We start from the raw sequence: 24677 nt of genomic DNA on the forward strand, positions 1-24677 counted from the left end.
AAGAATTGCCTGACCCCAGGAGGCAGTGGTTGTGGGGAGCCCGGAATTTCCCCATTGCCCCACACCCGGGGTAAGAAGAGTGAAACCCTTTTAAAAAAAAAAAAAAAAAAAAGAATAATTTAGCTAGACTTTTTAAAGGATTTACTAAGTTACCTCACATTGGACAAAACATTTTACATGCATATATAAAGCCATTTTTCTAAGAAGCTGTATAGTACAATAATTAAGTGAGCATCTCTAAAGATAGACTGCCTTGGTTTGAATTCAAGCTCATCACATGTAAACAGCTATGTGATTTGGGGCAAGTTGCTTAACGTTTCAGTTCCTCAGTTCTTCACCTCTAATTTATGGGTAACTGACTTCTGCTTCCAAACATGATAGAATACCATGTGTGCGGTAGCCCTCCTCTCACTGTAAACAACTTTAAAACTGGACAAAAGACAGAAGGCAGACATTGTACATGATGAAGAAAAAAACTCAATGAGGCAAGGCGCAGTGGCTCATTCCTGTCATCCCAGCACTTTAGGGAAGTGGGGGCAGGAGTTTGAGATCAGTCTGGGCAAATAGTGAGAGCCCATCTCTATAAAAAATAAAAATAAATAAAAATATCAGCTGACATGATATCACCCTCCTGTAGTCCTAGCTACTTGGGAGGCTAAGCTGGGAGAATCACCTGAGCCCAGGAGTTTGAGGCTATAGTGAGCTATGACAGTGCCACTGCACTCCAGCCTGGTGACAGAGCAAGACTCTATCTTCTGGAAAAAAAAAAATTAAAAATGATACTTGTTAAAGCACAATAAGGCAGATATTACTTAGGACTATCTCAAAAGGTACAGGGACCTCTACAGTAGGATTCTGCAGTAGGGGAGAGAGATTAGATTCAGCTGTGTATACATCATGGGCAAGAGGGAATTTATAGCCAAGGGGCAGGGTAGCGGCAGTGGATAGAAAATTACCAAGAGGAAACATCAATGGTAACGGGAATTCTGGCTAAACCAACCAGCCTAACAGGATTCTTGCTGAAGGCAGGCCAGATTAATCAGACATCACCCGCGGGTTGGTAGAGGATGAGGAATCCAATCAGATATAAAGGGTGATCAGACATCAGAAGTAGAGATTCTTGCTAACCCAACTAAGCAGGGTTCTTGTTACAACTGGCTTTTATATAGAAGTGCACAGAGGGGCCTAGTAGAAGGCACAGAAGCCTGATCAAAGTTTGGCCAAGCAAAGAATCTTAGCACAGACTGCTAACCTGAGAGACGGGAAACACATGAGATGATTCCCCTGGTGGCCCTGGATTTCTGCTCAAGGGGCCATTTTGGACTCAGAATGGAGAAGTGAAGTCCAGAGAGACATCAGGGATGCTGAGTTGCCTAGAGTAAGTAGGGAAGGGTGCCCAAGGACAAGAAGCGATGTAGAGAAGGAACTCAAGATTTCTGCATAGGGATTCCCCTGAAGTCTTTAGAAAATAGTAAGCTGCACATGTGCAGGTTAAGATATGGTGAGGGCCAGCAGAGAACCGTTACCACTGAGGAGGGACAAGCTGAGTCAACATTCCACAAGTCCTCCAGTGTTGGAAAAAACAGGTGATCAGCATTGTCCAGCAATACATATTCTGAATATGTGTCATATTTTCCTGCTTTTCTGCCTCTCATATTTTGACAGATTACATGCTAGACATTATAGATTCTACATTGTTGTGAATCAAGATTTTGTTGTCTTCCTTTAAAGAGTATTGAGTTTTTTCTCACAGACAGTTAATTTAGTGATGGACCACATTGATTCTTATAGCAAAGGGATTTTAAAAGCTTTGTTAGCAAGGATTCAAAGTAGCCTCTTCCTAGAGACTAAAGTAGCCCTATTCTTCAAGTATGGCTCCTTCCACAGCATTGCAAGTCACAAAGCCTGGTCAGATGCATGACGTGCACCCAACTTTTAATGGGTAGAGTTAAAAAAATCACATTGCAAAGGGTCTGCCTACAGGGAAACACTGGAGACATTCTTGCAATGGATCTACCACAGTTCATTTCAATCTGTTTCTTCTCCACTACCTGCATATTTCTGGTGCCACACAATAGGTCATATTCATATCATAGTGTAACCTCTGGCCCTGCTTTTATATGTAGGGTGTACATGAATCCACACAGTCACTAGTAGGAGTACTCCTAAAAACCATTCCAACAGTGGGATGACCAATACTTAACTATACATGGATGTGACTACAAACCACATACACATATCCCATTAGACCCAAACTCAATGTAGTCTCAACTCAACTTATTCCTTGGCCAAATCCCAGAAATGCCTGTGAACATTCCAAAACTTTAAAGTAGGGGGCTGTGCCTAGCCAGATCTAGGAAGAGTATTGGGATGGGAGACAAGAGGGAAGTCAGAGTGCAAAGAGACAGCAGGTTTAATTGTCCAGAGCCGAGCTTAGTTCCAGAGAATTGAGGGGCCAGGTGTCAGAAAAGCAGCGAAGACAGTAAGCCAATATGAAAGGAAGAGTCAAGGCTTTAATCCCTTGCTGTGATAGAATGGCACCAGTCCAGGGTCAGGTGGATCAGCACAGCATTCCTGAGGGAACCCCTGAACAAAAGGCTCCTGCAGTTTTATGGACCCAGGCCTGGCATTAGGAGAAGGTGAAGGGCTTGGAGTGGAAAAGCACTCAGTACGGAGTCCGAGTGGGGAAAAGTGTCTTCAAGCTTCCTCCTCACCTCCAACAAGGGTCTCTGCAGAAGTCCCTGAGGAAGCTCTCCCTCTACACAGAGACCTCCAAATGGACTCCATAATGATTTGGTCATTCTGAGTCACTGTTTTCTGGCATCCTTAATTCCAGTATTCTTCACATCACATGAACTCTTTGAGCCTCAGTTTCCTCACCAGTAAAATGGGGCTAACCTGCTCTCCCTCCCTCTCAGGTTAGAAAGATGAAATGAGATAATAAATGTGCAAAGGTTTGAAAACCTTGAAGATGCACAAATGTAAGCCATTTTCTCCTTACAAAGTTACGAAATTGAGGTGGCTAACTCATATAAAATTCCCTCTGTAACATTTCAACTTAACAGGCTTTAAGGGATCAGCTAAGTAAAAAGCAAATGTTTTGCCCAAGCATGGGATTCCACGTTATTCATGGCATTCTCTGACTCTCTGTAGTACTTCTGTTGTTACAATCTGTCTTGCATTGCCTGATGATGGCCTTTTATCTTAAATAAGACTGAAACTTTTTGTTACTATTACATCAGCACTGTCTGAAGAAAATATAATGCAAACCATATATATAATTAAAAAATTCCTAGAAGCTACATTATTCAAAAAAAGAAATGGATTGAGTTATATTCTGTTTAACCCAATAGGTCAAAAACATAATTTTAACATGTAATATATATAAAATTAATCAGATGTTTTACATTCTTTTTTACATAACATGCGTCTGAAATCCAGCCTATATTTTACATTTACAGTATATGTCTTTTTTTTTTTCTTGGAGAGACAGAGTCTTGCTCTGTTGCCCAGGCTAGAGTGCAGTCGTGCAATCTCAGCTCACTGCAACCTCTGCGTCCCAGATTCAATCAATTCTCCCACCTTAGCCAGCCACACCCAGCTAATTTTTGTATTTTTAGTAGAGGTGGGGTTTTGCCATGTTGGCCAGACTGGTCTCAAACTCCTAGCCTTAAGTGATCTGCCCACCTTGGCCTGGCCTAGCTTTCACTGACTTTGTAAGGAGTTTCTGCAACTGCTTCTTCAGACTTTTCCCACGTTTTTTAAAACCCCAGTTTATATTTAATTGCAATTTCTTCCACTGTCACAGAGAACATAGGGACCTTTGATTTACTCTTTCCACCATAGAATATCACTCTAGGAAAGCATTCCATCATAATATATATAAGGTGCCTTAAGCATTACAGGGACTCAGAATAAGGTCGATAAAGTAGTGTTTTCCAAAGTGTGTTCTGCTGAGCTAATCCCACTGTCAGCGTATGCAATTTTATGTTTTAATTTGTACCCTAGTGATCTAGTCTTACGCCTTCTGAGTACATATTGCGTCCTATCTTTAAACACGTCAAGCTTTTAGAATGGTGCTGTACACGCAGGAGGTCGTTGCGCTTCACCTTCCAGCTGATGACAAAATCAGCAATTGCCTTTAACCACAGGAACTTCAGCCCCTTGGTCACTAGGGGGAGACACCCACGTGGTGAGCCTCTCCAGGCTCCTCAAATCCCTCCAGAGCAGCCAGTGTGTACACTGCCCCGCCAAACCACACCCAGGCCTAGGAAGAGGAAACTGACGGCCATTCATTTCACGCTACTGTGGCCGGCGAGCTCAGAGTGGAATCCAAGACTAAGCCGAGATCTAGCTGATCAACTATTGAATTTAGAGTAACACTTGGCAAAATAAAACTCCCTTCAGCTTGTCCATACTACCTGGGTTTGCAGAAATAACGCTTTTCTTTAGCATTTAATTCTGGGATCTGTAAATATAACTGCTTTTTAGATGCATTCCATAATCTTCAGTCAACTTACTACAGTAGTAAAAGAAAATTAGGCTAATATAAACTGCTCCAAGGGGTTTCTCAGCAGACTGAATTTTATTTCATTTGAAATGAGGTCAGTGTTTAATTTTGCAAGTTAAATAATTGACTTTACTCTGGATGGGGGCCTGAGATAGATGAAGGAAAATTTCCTTTTCACACATGCGAGAAATAAACTGTTTCTTAACGCTCATATTCACAAGTGTGACCGTTAGTCCAAGTTGAGGTAATTAACATCTTCAGGAAGAAAAAAAACTTCCTTATAGAAGGATTGGCGTTGGCTCTTCTGTACAGTATTGTAAAATCTGAAGGAAAAACCATACTGACACCACTTTCTGGCCAAATGCTATAGGACGATATCAATACTTACTGTACTCAGTGGGCATTTATTTACTTATTTCACAGTGAAGATATCTTTTCTGGAAAATTCCTCATAAGAAAAGCGAAATTCAAGCTCCAGCTCGTTCTTCAGCCACCGCTACTCGATCCAGCTTTTTGGGCCCATAGGTTCTGCCCAAAACAAAAGCTGTAAACGCCCGCGACAGCGCTGACGTCAGGGAGCAGGGCCGCGAGGAGCCACCAGGTCGCCACTGAAGCCTCCCCTCGGCTCTGCCGGGGGCTGCGCGGGGCGCATGGAAGCTCCCAGGCGGAGGAGTCCGGGGACCCCTAAAGATCCTTTAGGCAGAGGGGTCCGGAAAACCAAGCAGGAGCGGGAGGCCGCGGGCCGCCGTATCCCGCCCGGGAGAGTTCAGAGGAAGCGGGCGCCGCGGCCAGCCAATAGCAAGGAGGACGGCGGCGCGGAGGGCTTACAGGGCCCAGGTTCGCCCTGCCCACCGCAACACCAGCCCTGGGAAGGCAGCCCCAGCGTGCTCGGAGATGCCTGGGCGTCTGGCTGCTGGATTAGGGGGCGGGCCGGTGGAGATGGGGTGCGGGTTTGAGCCTTGATCTGGAGGCTTGGCCTCAGGAATTGGGAGGGGTGTGGGTAACAGCCCAGAGGCGCGAGAGCTGGGAGCAAACCGTGTGGTTTAGGAACTAAAATGCTTGTCTGAATCTGCACCGGGTAGAGGATGAGGAAACGGGCTTGGGAGGAGACAGATACATTTTAGAAACTGGTGGGGGGAAAGAATGAGTTAATTAGGGAGGCCGGGCCCGGTGGCTCACGCCTGTAATCTCAGCACTTTGGGAGGCCAAGGCAGGCGAATCACTTGAGGCCAAAGTTCGAGACCAGCCTGGGCAGCATGGTGAAATCCCATCTCTACTAAAAATACAAAATTAGCAGTCTTGGTGGCGTCTGCCTGTAATCACAGCTACTCGGGAGACTGCGGCGGGAGAAATGCTTGAACCTGGATGGCGGAGGTTGCAGTGAGCTGAGATCGCACCATAGCACTCGAGCCTGGGCAACAGAGGGAGACTCTGTCTAAATAAATAAATAAATAACCATAACCGAACTATTAGAAATAAAAGGCATAACTTCATCCCAGCAAAATAAATTTCTGTTTATTACAAGGGAGGAGAACAATATTTTTTTTAGCACACGTCTGCAGCAGCCAGAGGCAAATAATTTTTTTAAATTCATAGTAGACAGAAAATATATGAGAAGTTAGAAATAAGTCCTAACAGCTATTTAATAAATTAAATTAATACAACTCACAAACTGACGTTATCTGATTCAATTAAAAATAAAAAAGATCTAGCAATGTTTATCTACAAAAGATACATTTAAAATAATAGTAAAAGTGTAAATAGCAATATGGAAAAAATATTCTAGATTTTATGAACCATAAAAAAATCGACAGAAGCTATTTTAATATCTGACAAAATTTAATTCAAGGTGAAAAGCATCAGAAAAGACAAAGACAAGCATAATAGGTAAAATAACCAATCAAGATTGAATGATCATGAAACACATGTATGTAATAAAAAGCAAAAACTGACTGGAGAGAAATAGATATATTAATTCTAACTGTAGATTTAATACTGCTCAGAACCTCATCAAACAGAAAAAAGCAATTCATAATTAATAATATTAATTATCAAACACAATGACTTCAAATTAATAGAAATTTAGAGCCAACAGAAAGATATTGTTTCTAATTACATGCAGAATATTCATTAAAATGTCTACAACCTGAGCTGCAAAAAAACCCTAAGTAAATTCCAAAAGAATCGACATCATGCAAACTATCCTTTCTGACCACTGAAACAGAACTAGAAAACCAATGGTAAATTGAGATCTAAATCCCATGCCGTCTGGAAATAAAAAATGTAATACTTGGGGTAAAAAGACTATGAGAAAATTTTTAAAATTTTTTTAGCTGACATGAAAGCACCATATGTGAAAATTTGTGCAACATGACAGGCAATACCTAAAGGCAAATGTATAGCCATAAATTTATTTCCTGGAAAACAAGGAGAAATAAGCTAGGAAACAAGAGATTACAAAAGACCAACAAATATAGCAAAGAAAACAAGAGGCAAAATAAGCATAAAGGCAATAAATAAATAAATAAATAGAACAAAAATATTGGGGATTATTAGTGAAACTCATCAACTGAAGAATAAAAATTTCATAAATTTGGAAAGGAGAGCTTTCTTTCTCATCAACAGTTGCAACCTGAAGGGTGGCCATTCTGACAGGCGGGGAAGCATAACCTCTGCTCAGAAGCCAACAACAGATATTTCAGAAGAGGTAGAAAAGGGAACAGGAATTTATGCTCAGTGAGGTAACCAAGTATACATATTAAATGTTTGTATGTTTTTAGAGTGTTAGAAATAATATTTTAAAGCACTTCAGGCAGAGAAGTTTTTTAATAAACCGTTATTATCGTTGTATAAATATTGAATGCGTTTTTTTTTTTTTTTTTTGAGAGGAAGTTTCACTCTTGTTACCCAGGCTGGAGTGCAGCGGTGCAATCTTGGCTCACTGCAACCTCGGCCTCCCAGGTTCAAGCGATTCTCCTGCCTCGGCCTCTCAAATAGCTGGAATTATAGGCACCCACCGCCATGCCGTGCTAATTTTTGTATTTTTAGTAAAGACATGGTTTCACCATGTCGGGGTGAATGGACAGGGTTGGCCAGGCTGGTCTCGAACTCCTGACCTCGGTCACCTGCCCGTCTCAGCTTCTAAAGGGTTGGAATTACAAGTGTGAGCCACCACACCCGGACTATAGAATGCTCTTGATTGGGAAGTGTTGCGTGGAAGATGGAAAGAGACAAAAGCTTACTTCTCTTTATTTGGTAGGCCCTAAAATGGCTTCTTAAGGATCTTCATAATTTTTATTTTTGAGCACATCCAAGCATGACAGTTTTTACTTTGTGATCAGAGTCTGGATGTTATTGGTTACTTTTTCTGTATACTGCAAGATCGCACAAGAAATGAAGCTCTTCATCTTTGTTAACAAAGGCCCAGGTATTGGGCCTTTCATAAGGGTGTTTTTTCATGGTGAATAGGTAAATATGTCTCTACTTTGTATGCTTATTAAACAACCCTGGCTGTGTGGCCTTGAAAGGAGAGATTCTCCCTTAGTTTTCCCTCTAATTAGCCTTATGTGAGAGCTTTTTTTTTCAGTGACAGGCATCCAGGAATATTTCTTCCAGAAACAGTCACTGCAGTGGAGAATTTGGGGTTTGAATCATAGAAGATAGAACTAGATAAAATCCTAGATGTTACCTCCAATTCCTTCATTTAAAAATTTGAGGTTACCCAAATTAAGAAAATTGGTAAGACAGACTGGGATTCATAACTTTTAGACATTTGTAGACCCTAGATATTGGGGGTGCTGGACTCGCACTTTTCCAAGTAAAGGCGTAAATCTTGTCTTTCTTAATTTGGAAGGAAAAAAAAATCTGCCACTTGCAATTTGGCATGGGCCAGAGGGAATACTATCAGCTATGCCTCAACGATGTGATACTGAGTGATGTACATGGAGAGAATCTGGGCTATGTTTTATGGTTTAGTGTTTTGGGGAAATGAGGCCTTTGACATACAGGGGAATTATTGTTGGGAACTCTGCTTAATAGGAGGCTGTCACCCAGGCCCCATGCCAAAGGAAAAGCTTGTAAATTCCACTTCCCTGGAAGGCTGATAACTTGCAATAATCATGACATGGATCACTTGGTCCTGCTGGGTCTCAGCTTATGAGATTCTTTCTGATCAAAGTTACCATCATGGGCAAACTGTGGTTAAATGGGCTTTAATCTCTGTGTTGGTAAAGTTCTGTTATCCATATCCAAGAGATTGGCAGTCTATAACTTCCTTTTTTTTAAAAGCATGAAATTAAAACTTTTTGCTCTAAATTAATTACAGATTCACGGGAAGTTGCAAAGGTAGTATGGAGATGTCCCTGTACCTTTCACTAAGTTCTTCAGTGGTTACATCCTGCATAAATATAGTGCAATATCAAAACAAGGAAATTAACAATGGTACAACATGCATATAGATAGATGTCATTTTTTTAATTAAAAAATTTTACTGGTGATAAAATACAAGCTGCATTCTTCTCACTCATCCCAATCTTCATCACTTTTAAATCTGGGCCGTTTCACTCAATTTTGCTTACTAATTGCATTCCGTAATCATCTGAGTTTGCCACCCCCTAAAGGAAGACTACTTATAATGAGTATTGTTAGGTGGCATTGCCTATCATTTTTACATTGAAATAATGAAGTGGCTCTAACTCTCAAATGTGAAGAAAATTATGAATCAGAATTAAATCTGTAAGTTCCATTTTTTAAAGGGGGCTATATCTTGCTGAATGGGCCAATTAACACATCAGTAGTTAAGGACAGCTGCATAGTTATAGATTAAAGCTGACCTCTAAGACTGTGATTGGGTAGTCAGAGTTGCATTAACTGGTTTGCATCCAGTAAACGAATTTTGTAAAATGAACACTTAGAGCACTCAATAACTCTCTGGTGGCTCAAAAGAGTAGTTATAGTTTTAAAAGTGCCTAACTGGGGAAGTAGCTTACATGTATGGAGAATCCCTTCACTGAGTAGTGCACAGGATATGTTTCTCCCCATCTCATCATCTTCCTGGGGAGTGGGCTTAGCATCCCCTTCCACATAGCAAGCTTGGATAATAGGAGAGGAAGTAAAGAGATAGACGCTCTATTAGCAATAAAAAAACTTGTGGAAATTACACTATAAGAAGTTTTTAATAGGATGAGAGTTGGGTCTATAGATTATTCACTCTGTAAACTCAAGAGTCAGGGAATGACACAACAAGACAGCCTGTGCCAGATGGTGTCCCTATGACCCTGGACTTCCCAGCCCCTAGAACTGTAAAGGAATAAATTTCTGTTCTTTATAAATTACCCAGTCTGTAGTAATTTATATCATTGCTTTTGGTGTTTTAGTCATAAAGTCTTTGCCCATGCCTATGTCCTGAATGGTATTGCCTAGGGTTTCTTCTAGAGTTTTTATGGTGTTAGGCCTCATGTTTAAATCTTCAATCCATCTAGAGTTAATTTTTGTATAAGGTGTAAGGAAGGGATCCAGTCTCTGCATACGGGTAGCCAGTTTTCCCAACACTATTTATTAAATAGGGAATCCTTTCCCCATTGCTTGTTTTTGTCTGTTTTGTCAAAAATCAGATGGTTGTAGTTGTGTGGTGTTTGTTTCTGAGGCCTCTGTTCTGTTCCATTGGTCTGCTGTTTTAAGCTACTGGGAATTTGTTACAGCACCGATAGGAAATGAATACACTGTAGACTTGGGTTTTGAGCATAATTGTAACTTATAAAAGTGGAGTCCAGGATATTTTAAAAATTTCTAATATCATTCATGAGTTAGAAGTTTTGCAAATTTCCCCCATCAGCTAGGAAAATTATGGAAGAATTTTCCTTTATGGCTCCCCAAATCTATTGAGGGGGCAGAATTATGTCAGGGCACTCTGAAGATAGACAGGCCTAGGTTCAAATTTTGGCTCTTGTAGAATTTGTCGAATTTAAAGTTCAAATAATAATGTCCACATAGATTGGTCAAGATTTGTCCCAGTTGCTAACAAGTTAAAAATAAAGCATCTAAATGAATCACTGAAAGTGTTCTATCACAATTCTAGCCTTAGTATTTTCAATACTTAGATTTCAAGTGTTTAGCATTTTCTCGCTCTTACCAATTCAGCTAGATTGTCTGTTGAAAACATCTTTTTCACTGAATAAAATAGACAGTTTAGAATGTTCTGCTCAAATATCATTATCCATGTTTGGTAAAATTGTGAGGAGTTTAGAAAATGACTGACGTCTCAGGACTGATACTATGAACCTTAACATTATTGACTGCAAAAGCCATCCTGGGAGGGCTCTCAGCCCCACAACACTCCTGGTGTAAATGAGTAAGGATAAATGTCATGTAGACGCCTAGATAGGTGCCTGCCTATCCAGGTATCACTTAGAAGTAAATGTACAAACTCTGAAGACTGGTGGAAACCTATGTCAGGGACACAGTGATAATATTTAAAAGGATCATGGGAAACCAACCAGTGTTAGTTGAACAAAATCATTCGCCCAGAATTGCAGAGATTAATGAAGAGACTTTTTTTTATCACTTCCCTTTATTCTGTATGTAAGGAAGAATGCTTTTGGAATACTTTAGAGAATTAACCTGCAGAGAGCTCATGAAATGACTGGACATTTCCATAGGGAGTATATTCATTACATAAATATGAAGGTATTTTATTCTCCATGGGAAAAAAGGCAGAATAGGAAATGATTTATTGAGAAGATTTAAAATGAAATTAGGAGCTGGGTGCAATTAGCATTTTGGGATGCCGAGGCAGGTGGATAACTTGAGGTCAGGAGTTGGAGACTAACCTGGCCAACATGGCAAAACCCTGTCTCTACTAAAAAATACAAAAATTAGCTGGGCATGGCGGAACATGCCTGTACTCCCAGCTACTTGGGAGGCTGAGGCCGGAGAATTGGTTGAAACCAGGAGATGGAGGCAGCAGTGAACTGAGATCGTGCCACTGCACTCCGGCATGGGCAACAGAATGAGACTGTCTCAGAAGAAGAAAAAAAAAAAGGCAATTAGGGAAGATGAACAGCTTAAAAAATAGTAACCAAAAAGTATTATGCTAACATATAGAAAATTCTGAGAGAATGAAGTAGAAAATTATGTATTTTGGGGGAGAATCTTAAGGAAGAGAAGGGTTGAATGTAAGGTTTTCGATTTTCTTTGAAAGAAAAGTTTTCATTCTTGTATTTCTCTTCTAAAATTTTATAAATCTGAATTTGAAGGGTAAAGTACTAACTAAGCTGTTACATTTGGGAAGTTTACTCTTGGTAAACTTTAAAAACGATGGACAATTTCAGGAGTAATTAGGAAATGATAAGCTTTCATTATTTATACCTTAGAGTACTTGTTATATGGATGACCTTAAGAGATTTGAGAACTTCCTAGTAGAGATTTATTTTTATAGTTTTCACTCCCTCCCACCCCATCAAACCCATTGTTTTAAAGAGAGAACAGCCCTGTTAGCAGAGCCTGTGCTGTAAAGCAGGCTGGCCTTCAAGCAGACAGCTGTCCATATTGCACAGCTGCCTGGCCAAGCAGCTGCCAGACAGGCCTCGCAGTTCTGAGTCAGGCCAACCCACATTCTTCCTTGGTCAGCCCTTGTCATCTGATGTCTTTCTCTCTGAGCCAATGAACTGTTGTCACATATTCTGTTGTGTTTATCCCATTGTATTCTCCAATTCTGTACTTAGCAAGCTAAAACTAAACCAAGAAACCACTATCTACAACCAGCAATAGTTTACTGCACCTGGGGCTATATGCACTTTTATGAGATTAATTCTCTGGCATGATTTTATAATTGGGCAGGAAAACTGACTTACGGTAACTGTGATTGTGTAATCACAAATTATGCAAATGAAAGTTTCATTTATTATGTCTCCCTATTTTCAATTTGCTTCCCAGTTACTTAAGTACATATGGCCAAGAGGGTGGGGGCATTTCTTCATCAGGTGTTGCATTTTCTCAATCTTTTTCTCTTGCCATCTCTCCCTTCCCTCTAAGCAGAGAACCTCTGGTGCATACACAGAAAAGGACACAAAAGAGACTGACTTCTTTGTATGTTCTTGCCAGCCACATCAAAGTTTCTCCTCAATAGAGCCCTAGGAACTTAACCCTAGGCCGTGATTTTACAAGGTCCTCACATTTATAAATGCACTACAGTGGGGCCAGGTTGTTGAAAGGCCCCAAAGCATGTGAGTTTATCACACTCCAGCAGGAATGAAATAGTTTGACTATCAATATTTGTTTTAGAAAAAACAGATTTTGGGATTCCAGTTAACCAAACAGTTGGCAATTTTTTTTTTTTTTTTTACTTTTTAAAATTATTATACTTTAAATTCTGGGGTACATGTGCAGTTTGTGCAGGTTTGTTACATAGGTATACACATGCCATGGTGGTTTGCTGCATCCATCCCACTGTCATCTACATTAGGTATTTCACCTAATGCTATCCCTCCCCAATTCCCCCACCTCCCTGCTCTCCCACCCCTAGCCCTCCACCCCACAACAGGCCCCGGTGTGAGATGTTCCCCTCCTGTGTACATGTGCTCTGTAAGTTGTTTGACATTCTGAAAATATTTCTTCCTCTACTTCTTTTGAAGAAACTGGAGACTTGGAGATTAAGGCTGATAAATCATCTACTTATAATATGTGTACAGACTACAAACTAAACACATTGTCATTGTTTTCTTGAAAGTGTTTTCACCACTGACAGATAGAAAATACCACCCCCCCCCGTGAAATCTCTCTTCCCAAAGGGAGAACTATTGAATGAATGTGAACAAATCCCTAGAACTTTCCTAAGAGACCAAGATGGAAGAAACTCTCATCTGAGTGATTGAGTTTCCTGCAGACTTCACCTACAGCTTTTCTCCCATAATTTAGAAACATGGAAAACCAAAGCCAACTCTAAGTCTTTATTTATCATTATTATTATTTGAGATAAAGTCTTGCTCTATTTCCCAGGCTGGAGTGCAGTGGCGTGATCTTGACTCTGCAAACTCTGCCTCCTGGGTTCAAGTGATTCTCCTGCCTCAGCCTCCCAAATAGCTGGGATTACAGGCATGCACCACAATGCCCAGCTAATTTTTGCATTTTTAGTAGAGATAGAGTTTTGCCATGCTGGCCAGGCTGGACTCAAAACTCCTGACCTCAGATGATCTGCCTGCCCCGGCCCCCCTAAGGGCTGGGATTACAGGAGTGAGCCACTGTGTCTGGCCTATTGCCACTTTTTAACTAAACTTGAAGGCAGCAGGATCTTAAGTCTTTTAATATTCAGGAGAATTCAGTTCAAAATTCAGGAAAATAATCTGTGTTTTAGTAGTTGATTAGAAAACATAATTGACTTGAAAACAAATGAAGAAGACCTGGAAATATAGTCAGATATAAGTACTCAATTTTATATCCTATTTGAAGTCTCTTGCTTCAAACAGATAAAAATATTTAGCAAATTTAGTAATTTTTATAAAATTAGTAATGTAGAAAAATCAGGACACACTGTACACACACACAAAAAATCTCTTTACATAATTTATTTAAAATTTATTGAGTTTCCTGTGCTCTTACAAATGTAACATTCTCATATACAACATTCATTGAAGAGGCACAATTCTTATTTTGAGGTGGCACAGATTAGACAAATTTTTCAGTGAATAGTTCCTCTTTCATTAGGAAATTTAACCACAAGCTGTGTTTCTGTAGAAAGTTGCTTGAAATTCTATTCCTAATAAAATTTAATTTTCTATCTCAAAATGACCGTATGCAAACGAACAGTACATGACTACTGTCTTCATATCGTCTATTGTAAGCAGAGTAATTTCACAGTGGAGTTTTTTTTTTCAAGCAGAAATTTTAAAAATATATCATTTTCAGGGAAGAACTGACCTGGATTAAGAATGTCCTTCTAGACCTTATTAAGAAATTGTCAAGTAGGTGATCAAGAGTGTGCTTTGCCACAGAATTTCCCTGCAGGCTTCCCTACCAGCCAGAACCTCATCAGTCAATTGAAAAACTCCCCTTATAGACATAGACAAAGCCTAAGAGGGAATGGAAGGTTGGTGATTGGGGTGGGGGGAGGCGGTCGGGGTACTGATTCTTGGCTTTGAAGAGTAAACTTCTGGTTATCTGGCTGGTTAGAATGCCTCCAGGAATGCATTTTTATATTCTCCGGCTTAGCACAAATCTTGCCTTTTAGGTTTCAGAGTTCTGTCCTCTCCATTCTTTATCTCCATATTACAGTGCTGGCATTAGGACGGAAGTCAAGAAAGTGACAAAGTGGCAAAGCGAGTCACAGGTCACTGAGCTCTAATTCGTTTTGGGTTCCTTTTAAAATATATTTTTTACTTTTTTTTTTGAGACAGGAACTTGCTCTGTCGTCCAGGCTGAGGGCAGTGTTGCAATCATAGCTCACTGTGGCATGGACTTCAGACTCAACCCGTCCTCCCATCTCAGCCTCCTGAGTAGCTGGGACTACAGATGCGCACCACCATGCCCAGCTCAGTTTCCTGTTCTTGAACTAGACTTTCCTACTGAGTGTCATATGAAAAACAAAAAAGGCTGAGGCACAGGGATAAAGGAAAGAGTATTTAGCTGACACACTCTCATCTTAGTTCCCTATCTACCTTAAAATGCCGTGGGGGCAGAGGGTGCTTGTTACAATGAGGATTCTTGGTCCACACCCTAGATCTGTGGACACAGAGAGGAATCAGCCTGTAAACAAACATCCAAGATGATTTCACGCACCTGGGATACATCCATATGCCCCCAAGAAGCAAGATCCCTGTCCCAGTTACAGAACCTTCTTTTCCCCCTGCCAGATTCCATTTCTACTGTATTCATTCTTGCCTTGTTTCTTCATTAGCAGTTGATGTTAATCATTCCGTATGTAATCTTGTCTGGAAAGTTTTCTACTTTTGAGCAAACTTTTAGGCTCTGGATATAAGGAATAAGGCCGTTAGGCTCAGGATATAAGGAATAATCTTTCAACATGCACAGCTGCCAGTAGGTTCACTGGACACTTCCATTTCCTTTGCTTTTTTTAAAACTAGGTTTAGTAAATTTGTTTCCAGATGGGGCGTGAGAACATTAGGAGAAATGGAAAAGCAGTATTCTTGAGCACTGGGAGTTTCAAATGTTTGTGACACAAAAGTGGGTTTCAGGTGGGGGGATGATAAATCAATCAGGATAGGCTATTTCCCTGATCATTATCATCAAAATAACATTTCAAGAGCAGTCATTCTCGATCCCCATGACTTTATCAGAGTCTTTCATTACACACCAGAGAAAAACACTTCCCAGGTTTCCTCAGTGTCACCACCAAGTGGTGTTACACCACAAAATGTGTTAGCATTATTTTGGACTCCCAAAGCATGGAAATTAATCTATTAATTTACTTGGCCATTTTGATATGAAAAAGAAATTATTGTTTTCTAAGCATTTCAAATCTAAATTTTTAAATATATTTTTTCCATTTTTGGGGGAAAATCTAAAATTTTTACTAGGCTACCAGAACTAGGACTTAATGGGATTCTTTCTCTTACAACATGTTACTACTTGATGGTGGATACAGGGGTAATGGAATGGGAGGGTACATATATGAACATGGCCTTCTAGAAAAATCCCATATGCAATAAATATAAGAATATATACTGACTTTTAAAAGTAACAAAAGCAGATCAATGGTTACCTCAGGATGGAGGATGGAGAAGAATTACAAAAGGGCAGGGGAAACTTGTGGGGGTGATAGATATGTTCACTATTTTGTCAAAGGTGTATACATATGTCAGAATGTATCAAGTACAGTTCAAATATATAAAGTGTATTATACGTCAGTTATGTCTTAAGCTTTAAAAAGAATTTGAAGCTGGACATGGTGGCTCACACCTGTAATCCCAGCACTTTGGAAGGCCGAGGCAGGTGGAACACTTGAGGTCAGGAGTTCGAGACCAGCCTGGCCAACATGATGAAACCCCCATCTCTACCTAAAACACAAAAATTAGCCGGGTGTGGTGGCACACACCTGTAATCCCAGCTACTCGAGAGGCTGAGGCACGACAGTCTTTTGAATCTGGGAGGAAGAGGCTGCAGTGGGCCGAGACTGGGCCATTGCACTCCAGCCTGGGTGACAGACCAAGACTGTCTCAAAAAAAAAAAAAAAAAAAAATGTACAGAAATATACATAAAAAAAAAAAAAAAACTTTAAATGACAAAAAAATTCTAGCAACCATCTTATTTAAAAAAATTAAATAGATGAGAATAATTAAGGGAAAGTGCCTTATTAACTATTTTATTAAAAAACTAAACAGATGAGAATAATTAAGGGTGCCTAAGATAAAAGAAGTAATAGTTTTAGCATATTCTCTTGTTAACAGTATTAAGTTCAATTGCTTACCTTATGAATTAAAAGTTTTAGAAGAAACAGGTAGAACACAAATAAGTTGATACTTTATGAAAACTTTATTCCTCTTTCTACACTTGCCTTCATTTCTATTTGAGAGGAAGAAATGGCTAGAAAAAAATTTGCAGAAAATAAGAACATGTTTGTTTTATGTTTTTTTCCCCTACCAATTTGGAGGTACCAGAGTAAGTAATAAAATGTATTTATGTGGTAGTATAGTAATATGTACTCCATGAAAAATTAATAGTATTCAATAGGAGGCTTACTGGTTTCCAATATTGAATGTCTCTGAAACTGTGCATAAATACTGTAAATTTTACAATGACACAGTGCAAAAGAACATACATGTATATCTATGCCTTTCATTATGTTAGGAGTAAGGTTGGGGAAAATGAACCAAATCAGATGTTGTTTTGGAAAACAAAAGGATGCACATGACAGGAAGTTCTTTTCCATTCGAGTTATCCATAAGCTGCCTTAATCATGAAATCTCATTTGCTTGAGATTTTGGACATGTTAGTTTATCACAGCAATTTTTAAAGACCTCATTCTTCTTTAGATCTCCTTTTGGAAGAATTAAAGCTAAATCTTTCTTGGACAATTTGCCATCTTCTTTAAAAGCAAAGGCTGCAAAAAAGGTCTTCCAGTTCAGTAACAAATTTATGCTCTTAGAATTATATATTAAACAAAGGTTTAGTTTAACAGAATGATTCATGCAATGTGTCGTTTAAACGTATAATTTTATAAAAGAAATCTGATTGGGACTTAGAGAATCGAATCTTAGTTTGGATAGCAGTATTTCTAAATAACTGGGAAGCTTTTGGGGAAAAAAATCCCCAAACACTTTAATCTTAGCTCCATTTATATCTTTCTTTCCATCGCTCCCCAAAAGAACATTTCTAGAGCACAAAATATATTCATAATTGTTTAATTAGATACATTTTATATATCCTGAACATAATAGCTCCCATAGAAATAAACTAATATTTTGTACATAAACTTTATTTACTGTGTCACATTCATAATATACTGGGCCAAGTGCAAACATTTATCTCATCCCCCAGTGTGTGCAGAGCTCTGCTCCCACAAACACCTCATTATCTAGGATGACACAGAACAAGATCAGACAAAATGGATAATTAAAATCCACAAGATAATAACAAAAAGGTACTTTATGATTATAAACTCTTCTCTAGCTACAGCTGGAACCAGTACTAAGCAAAACAATTTAATCAGGTTTTCCTCCCTAAATCCAGCCCCCATGCCACTACTTCTTGGGGCAGGATTTAATAATTGATTAGTGGGGTCGCTGAAAGGCCTAAGGTCAGAATAATCTAGAGGAAAAGATTTAGAAAACTGACACCAATATTGAAAATCCCTTGGTTTTTCTTGCCCAGATAATTGCATTTTTTCTTCACATATAGTTGATACGTACCATTAAAAGTTATCTTAAATGATATGTACCATTAAAAGTTATCTTTACAACGACCTGAAAATTATGGGGTAGGTATTTTAAAAATAATCCATGAAAAAGAATGACTTCATTTAAGAAAAACAATAAACTAACAGCAAAACTGGAAAGTAAGTCTGCACTCTGGGTGGCAGCACATGGAATCGATGAGCTTCTGGTCAGACTCTGCCAGTGCTGGTGTGTGCCATTGATCTGTTCAGTCTAGCCAACTCCTCAGAATCATAATCACTTATTAATACTCTCCTTAATGACCATCTCCAATGAGATGGAGCAGCTTATGAATAAACCATGGGGGAAGTATACTTCCCCATGGGGCATACTACATCCTTCCCTATCCTAGATCCTTTTAGGATAAAACAAGAAAGTAGGCCTGAAATAAAAATATCTATATAACATCCTAAGGAATAAATCAGGTCTTATTAAGAGAATGATCTAATATTCTACCCTTTTGCTATTTAGTCTTGAAAGCCCAAATACTACATAGATAAAAATTCTGATAGGGTAAGTCTCATAGTTTTATAACCACCACGTCAATAAAAAGTAAAAGAGAAAAGGGGATGACACCATCATACCAATGAGTATTCCACAGGAAATATGATTATTAGTGAATTGGGATATTATAGGAATAGTATCTAAAACTTAATTGAACACTTGAATTGGAATAATCAGAATATCTGAATCCCAAATTCTAAATCTGGATATTATCAAATGTGGTGATTTTAATTAATTTGACATTTTTCTCATTCTCATCTTTTAGTCCTCATCAGAGTGTCAGGCTAGCTCTGACCAACATTCACTCACCTGATTTGTACCATGACCTTACTGCCTGGTAAAGATCCTTTCTACTATTTTTTCTTTTTGTAATTATAATGCAAATTGCTAGGTATAGTCATTGCCTCCCTGATGGGTCCTGGGTCCTCTTCCAGCTGCCTGACTGATTCCACATCTGATGGTCAGCTGATGTCTCCCTTTCCCACATCTCTGCTTGTAAAACCTTTACTTGCAAGATGCTTTTCTTGTGTTTAGGCTATTTTGAGACTGTTCAGGGAAGTGCAAGTAAGTATAGACCAGAACCGCTTTAAATAGTATTTAAAGCTTTACCAACCATAAGAGAACAGACTTCCATGCGGAAGTTAATAGGATTCTAATTAGAATTAAAGGCATGTATCTTCAGATGCAGATAAAAGAACATCAAGATGAGTGAGCAGAAAAAGAATCAATACCAAGGAAAAGATTTTACTACCACAGGGCAAGCCACCTATGGATTTAAAATGGGAATGAAAGGAATAGAGAGGGTATTGTTGACGCAGAATGCTTAGATCTGGTGATGGATTTGAGAATTTACCTGAGAATGAAATTCCATTCTAAACTAATGCAAACTGTACACATAACATATAAAAACTCAGATGCAAGGGAGTAGTTTTAGATAACTAAAAGATTGCTCCATCTAGTGGAAACTTCAGAGTTTTCCCTTACGTGCTCATCAGCAGTTTTTCATTTGATGGTTTATTAGCCATTATTAGGAAGGCTTTGCTGAGGTAAAATGACACTAAAATCAACACCTCGTAATAAAATGTAAAGTGTCCATAACTGTATCAGAGTTTTAAATAACACTTAAGTTCTGATGGTAAGATCTAAGAATAAACATCTAACTAAGAATAAAATATATGTAATTTTATAATTCCCTAGGAAAATCTCTGAGGAGATTTTTTTTAAAAAAACATACAGGCATTTATATAGTCATCTACGTGCAAAAACTCAGAAATACTGATGCAAGTTTCCTGCGAAAGCCTCTGTATATTAGTGGAGGAAACACAAATCCTGAAGTATGCAAAACACACTTCTGCTTCCTTGCTTTGGGATGGATAAATTCTTTAGCTTAAGTTTTATATCTCTGCCAATAGCAAGGTAAATAATATGTAGTCATGTACCATACGGAATCACTTGATGAAAATTTGAAATATGATTTTGCATAGAATTCATTTAAACAATGCAAATTTAAGCTTCTAGCATTCTTGCTTCTGTTCTCAGTGGAATTCAACGAGTACCAGTGGGGTGGCCATGGGATTGAGACGTGGATTACATGGTGCTTCACTCAATAACAGTTACATTTATAGTACTACTAAGCCCACACAGGAATTCCATATGCTTTTTGTTATTTCCTTTTAAGGTTTTAACATGGATGACAAATGTCCAAATCAAAGATAGATTTTTCCAAGTAATAGGGCACACTGTGAGGTTAGGTGGAAGAGGGATGGTTTATTATCTGGACGCAGGACAGGAAATTAACGAGCAACGTGAATACAGAGATTACTTAGCACACCTTTTCCTTCTTTCCCTTCAGACATACGATATAGTAACTGACTTATCAAAGTAAAGCACGTGTTGTTCACTTCTAAAAAATCCATTTAAGTTAGTCTCATAATTGCTCTGATTGAGAAAGTGAATCATGCCATGATTCAAAAAATCTGTTCTTCACATAAACCTATGGGCACACATTTAAAAAATGATTTATTGTACATCTTTGCATTTCTTAAGGCATGAACAATGGCATACAGATGGAACAGGTTCTGAGAAGCATCACATCTTTTCGACAAGGCCAGCACAATCACACCACATCAAACAGACACACTTGAAGTCTGCACTGACCGACTGCTGTGGCCCAGGAGTCCTGCGACAGGGGATGGTGCTTCCAGACAGCGGAACACCGCGTGGTTTCTATGTTGTTGTTAACTCTCTCGATCAGCTTTAAGCACCAGTTACCATTTGTTTTTCTGTACAAACTCTTCAGACTTTGGATTTTATATTCTGCTCCTTTTATTCTGCTTTCCAAGGAGGGTATGGTTTTTTTTTTTTTTTTTTTTTTTTTTTTTTTTTTTTAAGGAATATGGTTGCAGCAAAACAGAAAGGATCCAAAAGTGGCTAGGGGCCTTGTCTAATGCACTTCTGAAAGTCCATTATAAAGATGAATAGAAAAGCAAATGGTAGGTTTTCAGTTGACCCAGAAATCACACGTAGCTATAAGAAACATAATTGTGCATAGTTATTTATTCATTCAGAGTGTGATATGTTGGCTAGCTCTACATTCCCAGTCTACCAAAGAACAGGGCTATCTACTTTGCTAAACCCAGGGTCCTTTCGAAGCTCCCAGTAGGTGTCGTTAGAAACCCAGGCTTCTCTTTGATTGGCATCAATAACTTTTCTGTGAAAATATAAACATCAGCATTAGTCACAAATCACATCAAGGTAACCCTATAATAGGACCCTCTCCTGTAGATTAGACACGGACATATAAGCAGTATTTTGTGAGCCAGTTAGTGTCTTACCTGCTAACTACTGATGATGTGACTATTTTTGACCAGAAATGAAGTCATTCTTGTTAAATGTGTGAAATGGAAGTAGGTAGGGCCAGCGGGAGGAGGAACTGGAGGGCAGGAACAAATTACCTACTGGCAAGGGTAGAAAGTAGCCCCAACTAAGCATATAAAAATAATGTAACTATGAGCTTCAAACCCCAGGCCCACGAGAATAATTTCTCCTTCACTAAAAGTATGCAATATTAGTAGCTCTAGAAGCCCATGCAGGGCCCATGTCCAAGGAGCACACTTTAGACATCTGAAGGGCAAGGCTGCATTTCTAACCCAGGGCAGTCATGAGATGACACGTCTAAGGAGATAAGGTTACCCTGAGCTTTTTGTCCTGGCTCTGGAGGGCAACAGATGGATTCAGAAACCTCAGATTAATCTGTGTGATGTATACATAATCCTGAAAATAATCCTGTAATAATCACCTACTATCATACCACAGAGAGACCAAATCTAAACACACACAAGCTTTGTGTGATAGAAATAAAATAAAATCCTAATAAAGCCAGGATGATCTTGTGGGCTGTGGGGTCTGGTTCAGTCTGTGGCTAAAGGAGTGGGAACCAGTTTCCACCATTCTAAAGAGTGCAGCTGAAGGACAAAAAGCATTCTGGGTGGTATCCTCACTCTTTTCTGCTGCCCATAAAAAGAGAAGAGCTGTAGAAAAAAATTCTTTTCATAGTTACTAACTTCTCATAACCGCAAAATCTGTTTCAATATTTTCACTGCCAAAAGCAAAGAGGCCAAAATCCATTTACCCATTTGCTTTTCGTGTACCTGGAGCTTCTCAGTGCCTGTGGCAACCATTTGCAAAATATGAACTTGCTATGGGAGTTAACTGACTTACTTAAAAAATTTTGGTATATGTTCAAGATTATTTTCTTCCATATATCGTCTCCGAGATCTCTGGAGTTCCTCTACTCTTTGCTTCTCTGATGCTGCAGCTTCTAAATTTCCTTCTTCCAAAAATCTAAGCAGAAAGCAATTGATATTTGAATATATTATCATCTTTTCTGGGAGAAAAAAACTCATTTGCACAAAATTGCTTTCTAATTGCTATGAACATAAAATACCACACAGTAACACACTGGCGATGTCACCTCACCTTTGCCCCAGGCCACGCTACCTCTGTCCATCAATTTACATACTTTCTAGGTACATGAACTAAATTATTATAATCAGCAGTATCAGTGAAAGGTGGGTGGTTTGACCTTGAAGACTTTTCTGTGCTGTCTGGGGTTCTATAACTTGAGATTTTCAGGACGACTGCAGAGTCCAGGGTGAGAAGAGCATGAAGTTATAGCCATGTTCCCTTTCTATATTAACAGAAGGGTTTTGCTAAAAGGCCATAGAATGGAGGATGATAACTGGCTATTCTCCATCTATTCCGAGAACAGACTGAGAGGGAAGGAGCTTTCCTGTTTTACTGGAGAGGGTAAAACTGATATGAAAAGAAAAGGTAATGGGGAAAATTATAAAAGGCCACAGAATGGGAAATGACTAGTAAATGAAATTCAGAAAAGGAATACTGAAATAGAGTTGAGAAGAAAAAAGCAGATGGAATAGTGACTCACAAATGCTTACATTTCAAAATGATAACAAAGAACAGGAATATAATGTGGTATACATTGTACAGGAAGTTTATTAATAAATGTGAATGTCAAATAGTGAGACAGCATGTTCTAGAGAGAGAGGGGAGAATATAGGAGAAAAAGCAGAACATTCAAAACTGAGAGCATTTTGGCATATGGCAGATAAAGCCATAAATATATGGGAAACAGAAAATTGATATTGAGTGGAATTTGTATGGCATATAGAATTTTTGGAAAAAGTAAAATGAATTCCACAGGAATGGACATCATGAGTTCAGGACTGTATAAGAATAAAAAACTGGCTGGGCGCTGTGGCTCACATCTGTAATCCCAGCCCTCTGGGAGGCCAAGGCAGGTGGATCACCTGAGGTCAGGAGTTCAAGGTCACCTGGGCAAACATGGTGAAACCCCATCTCTACTAAAAATACAAAAAAATTAGCTGGGTGTAGTGGCACATGCCTGTAATCCCAGCTACTCGGGAGGCAGAGGCAGGAGAATTGGTTGAACCAAGGAGGCAGAGGTTGCAGTGAGCCGAGATTGGGCCACTGCACTCCAGCCTGGGCAACAGAGTGAGACTCAGTCCCCAAAAAAATTAAAATAAAATAAAATAAAATAAAATACTAAGAGTTAGGAGGTATTAAAGGTACTGTATTTTGAGTATATCTCATACTCTGTGAGATCGAAACCACATTGGGCAAATTGCAGACCTGCACTCAAAGCGTTTCTGGGTGCCCCTGTAATTTATCCTGTTGGTCTTCAGTTTAAAAGATACTCCATGTTACAGAGTTATAGAAGTAAAAAGGTCAAAAACAATGGGTGAGGAGTGATTCTATATTTAAGAAAGAATTCATGCATTTGCAGAACTTTGGTACATTTTAGGAGGAGAGAAAAACTTTCTGTTAAAAACATCTCTGTTACCTTTTATGGGGAACTATGTGCTGATTTGTTATGGTCATTCTATGAATACTGCTTTTACTTAGCATAGAAACTCAAATATTGCTGAGTGAATAAGGGAATGAAGAAAGGACTGAATTAAAATACATTATGGTAGTAAAAATAAGTCACAGTAACCTCTAAAGCCCCATGCCATAATAGTCTGCCTTTTTTTTTTGTCGTTTAGTTTTTTTGATACGGGGTCTCTTTCTCTGTTGCGCCAGCTGATGTACAACAGTACAATCATGGCTCACCATGGCCTCAATATCCTGGCTCAAGAGATCCTCCCGTCTCAGCCTCCCTAGTAGCTGAGACTTCAGACATGTACCACCACATCCAGCTAATTTTTAATTTGTTTTTTTAAAGATACAGGGTCTCACTA

The 24677-nt window shown here is 39.1% G+C and overlaps 2 protein-coding genes across 18 annotated transcripts in view; both read right to left on the reverse strand.

Annotated features, from left to right (window-relative positions):
- The window catches only part of PJVK (pejvakin), a 37496-nt gene extending 32043 nt beyond the window's left edge, over positions 1–5453 (reverse strand). Inside the window, exon 1 of the mRNA XM_032293081.1 lies at positions 4899–5453. Within this exon, the coding sequence (XP_032148972.1) occupies positions 4899–4914 (16 nt within the window). The 5' untranslated portion in view covers positions 4915–5453. The remainder of the gene's footprint in view (positions 1–4898) is intronic.
- Positions 5454–17849: 12396 nt separating this feature from the next.
- The window catches only part of OSBPL6 (oxysterol binding protein like 6), a 206058-nt gene continuing 199230 nt past the window's right edge, over positions 17850–24677 (reverse strand). For all 17 annotated transcript variants that reach the window (XM_032292828.1, XM_032292814.1, XM_032292815.1 and 14 more), the window contains 2 exons: positions 22618–22740; positions 17850–21607 (listed from right to left, as the gene is read on the reverse strand). In XM_032292828.1, coding sequence (XP_032148719.1) covers positions 21499–21607; positions 22618–22740 — 232 coding nt within the window. In that variant the 3' untranslated portion in view covers positions 17850–21498. The remainder of the gene's footprint in view (positions 21608–22617; positions 22741–24677) is intronic.

Source organism: Sapajus apella, unplaced genomic scaffold (assembly GCF_009761245.1).
Source record: "Sapajus apella isolate SASKATOON/1434 unplaced genomic scaffold, GSC_monkey_1.0 scaffold28, whole genome shotgun sequence".
NCBI lineage: Eukaryota > Metazoa > Chordata > Mammalia > Primates > Cebidae > Sapajus > Sapajus apella.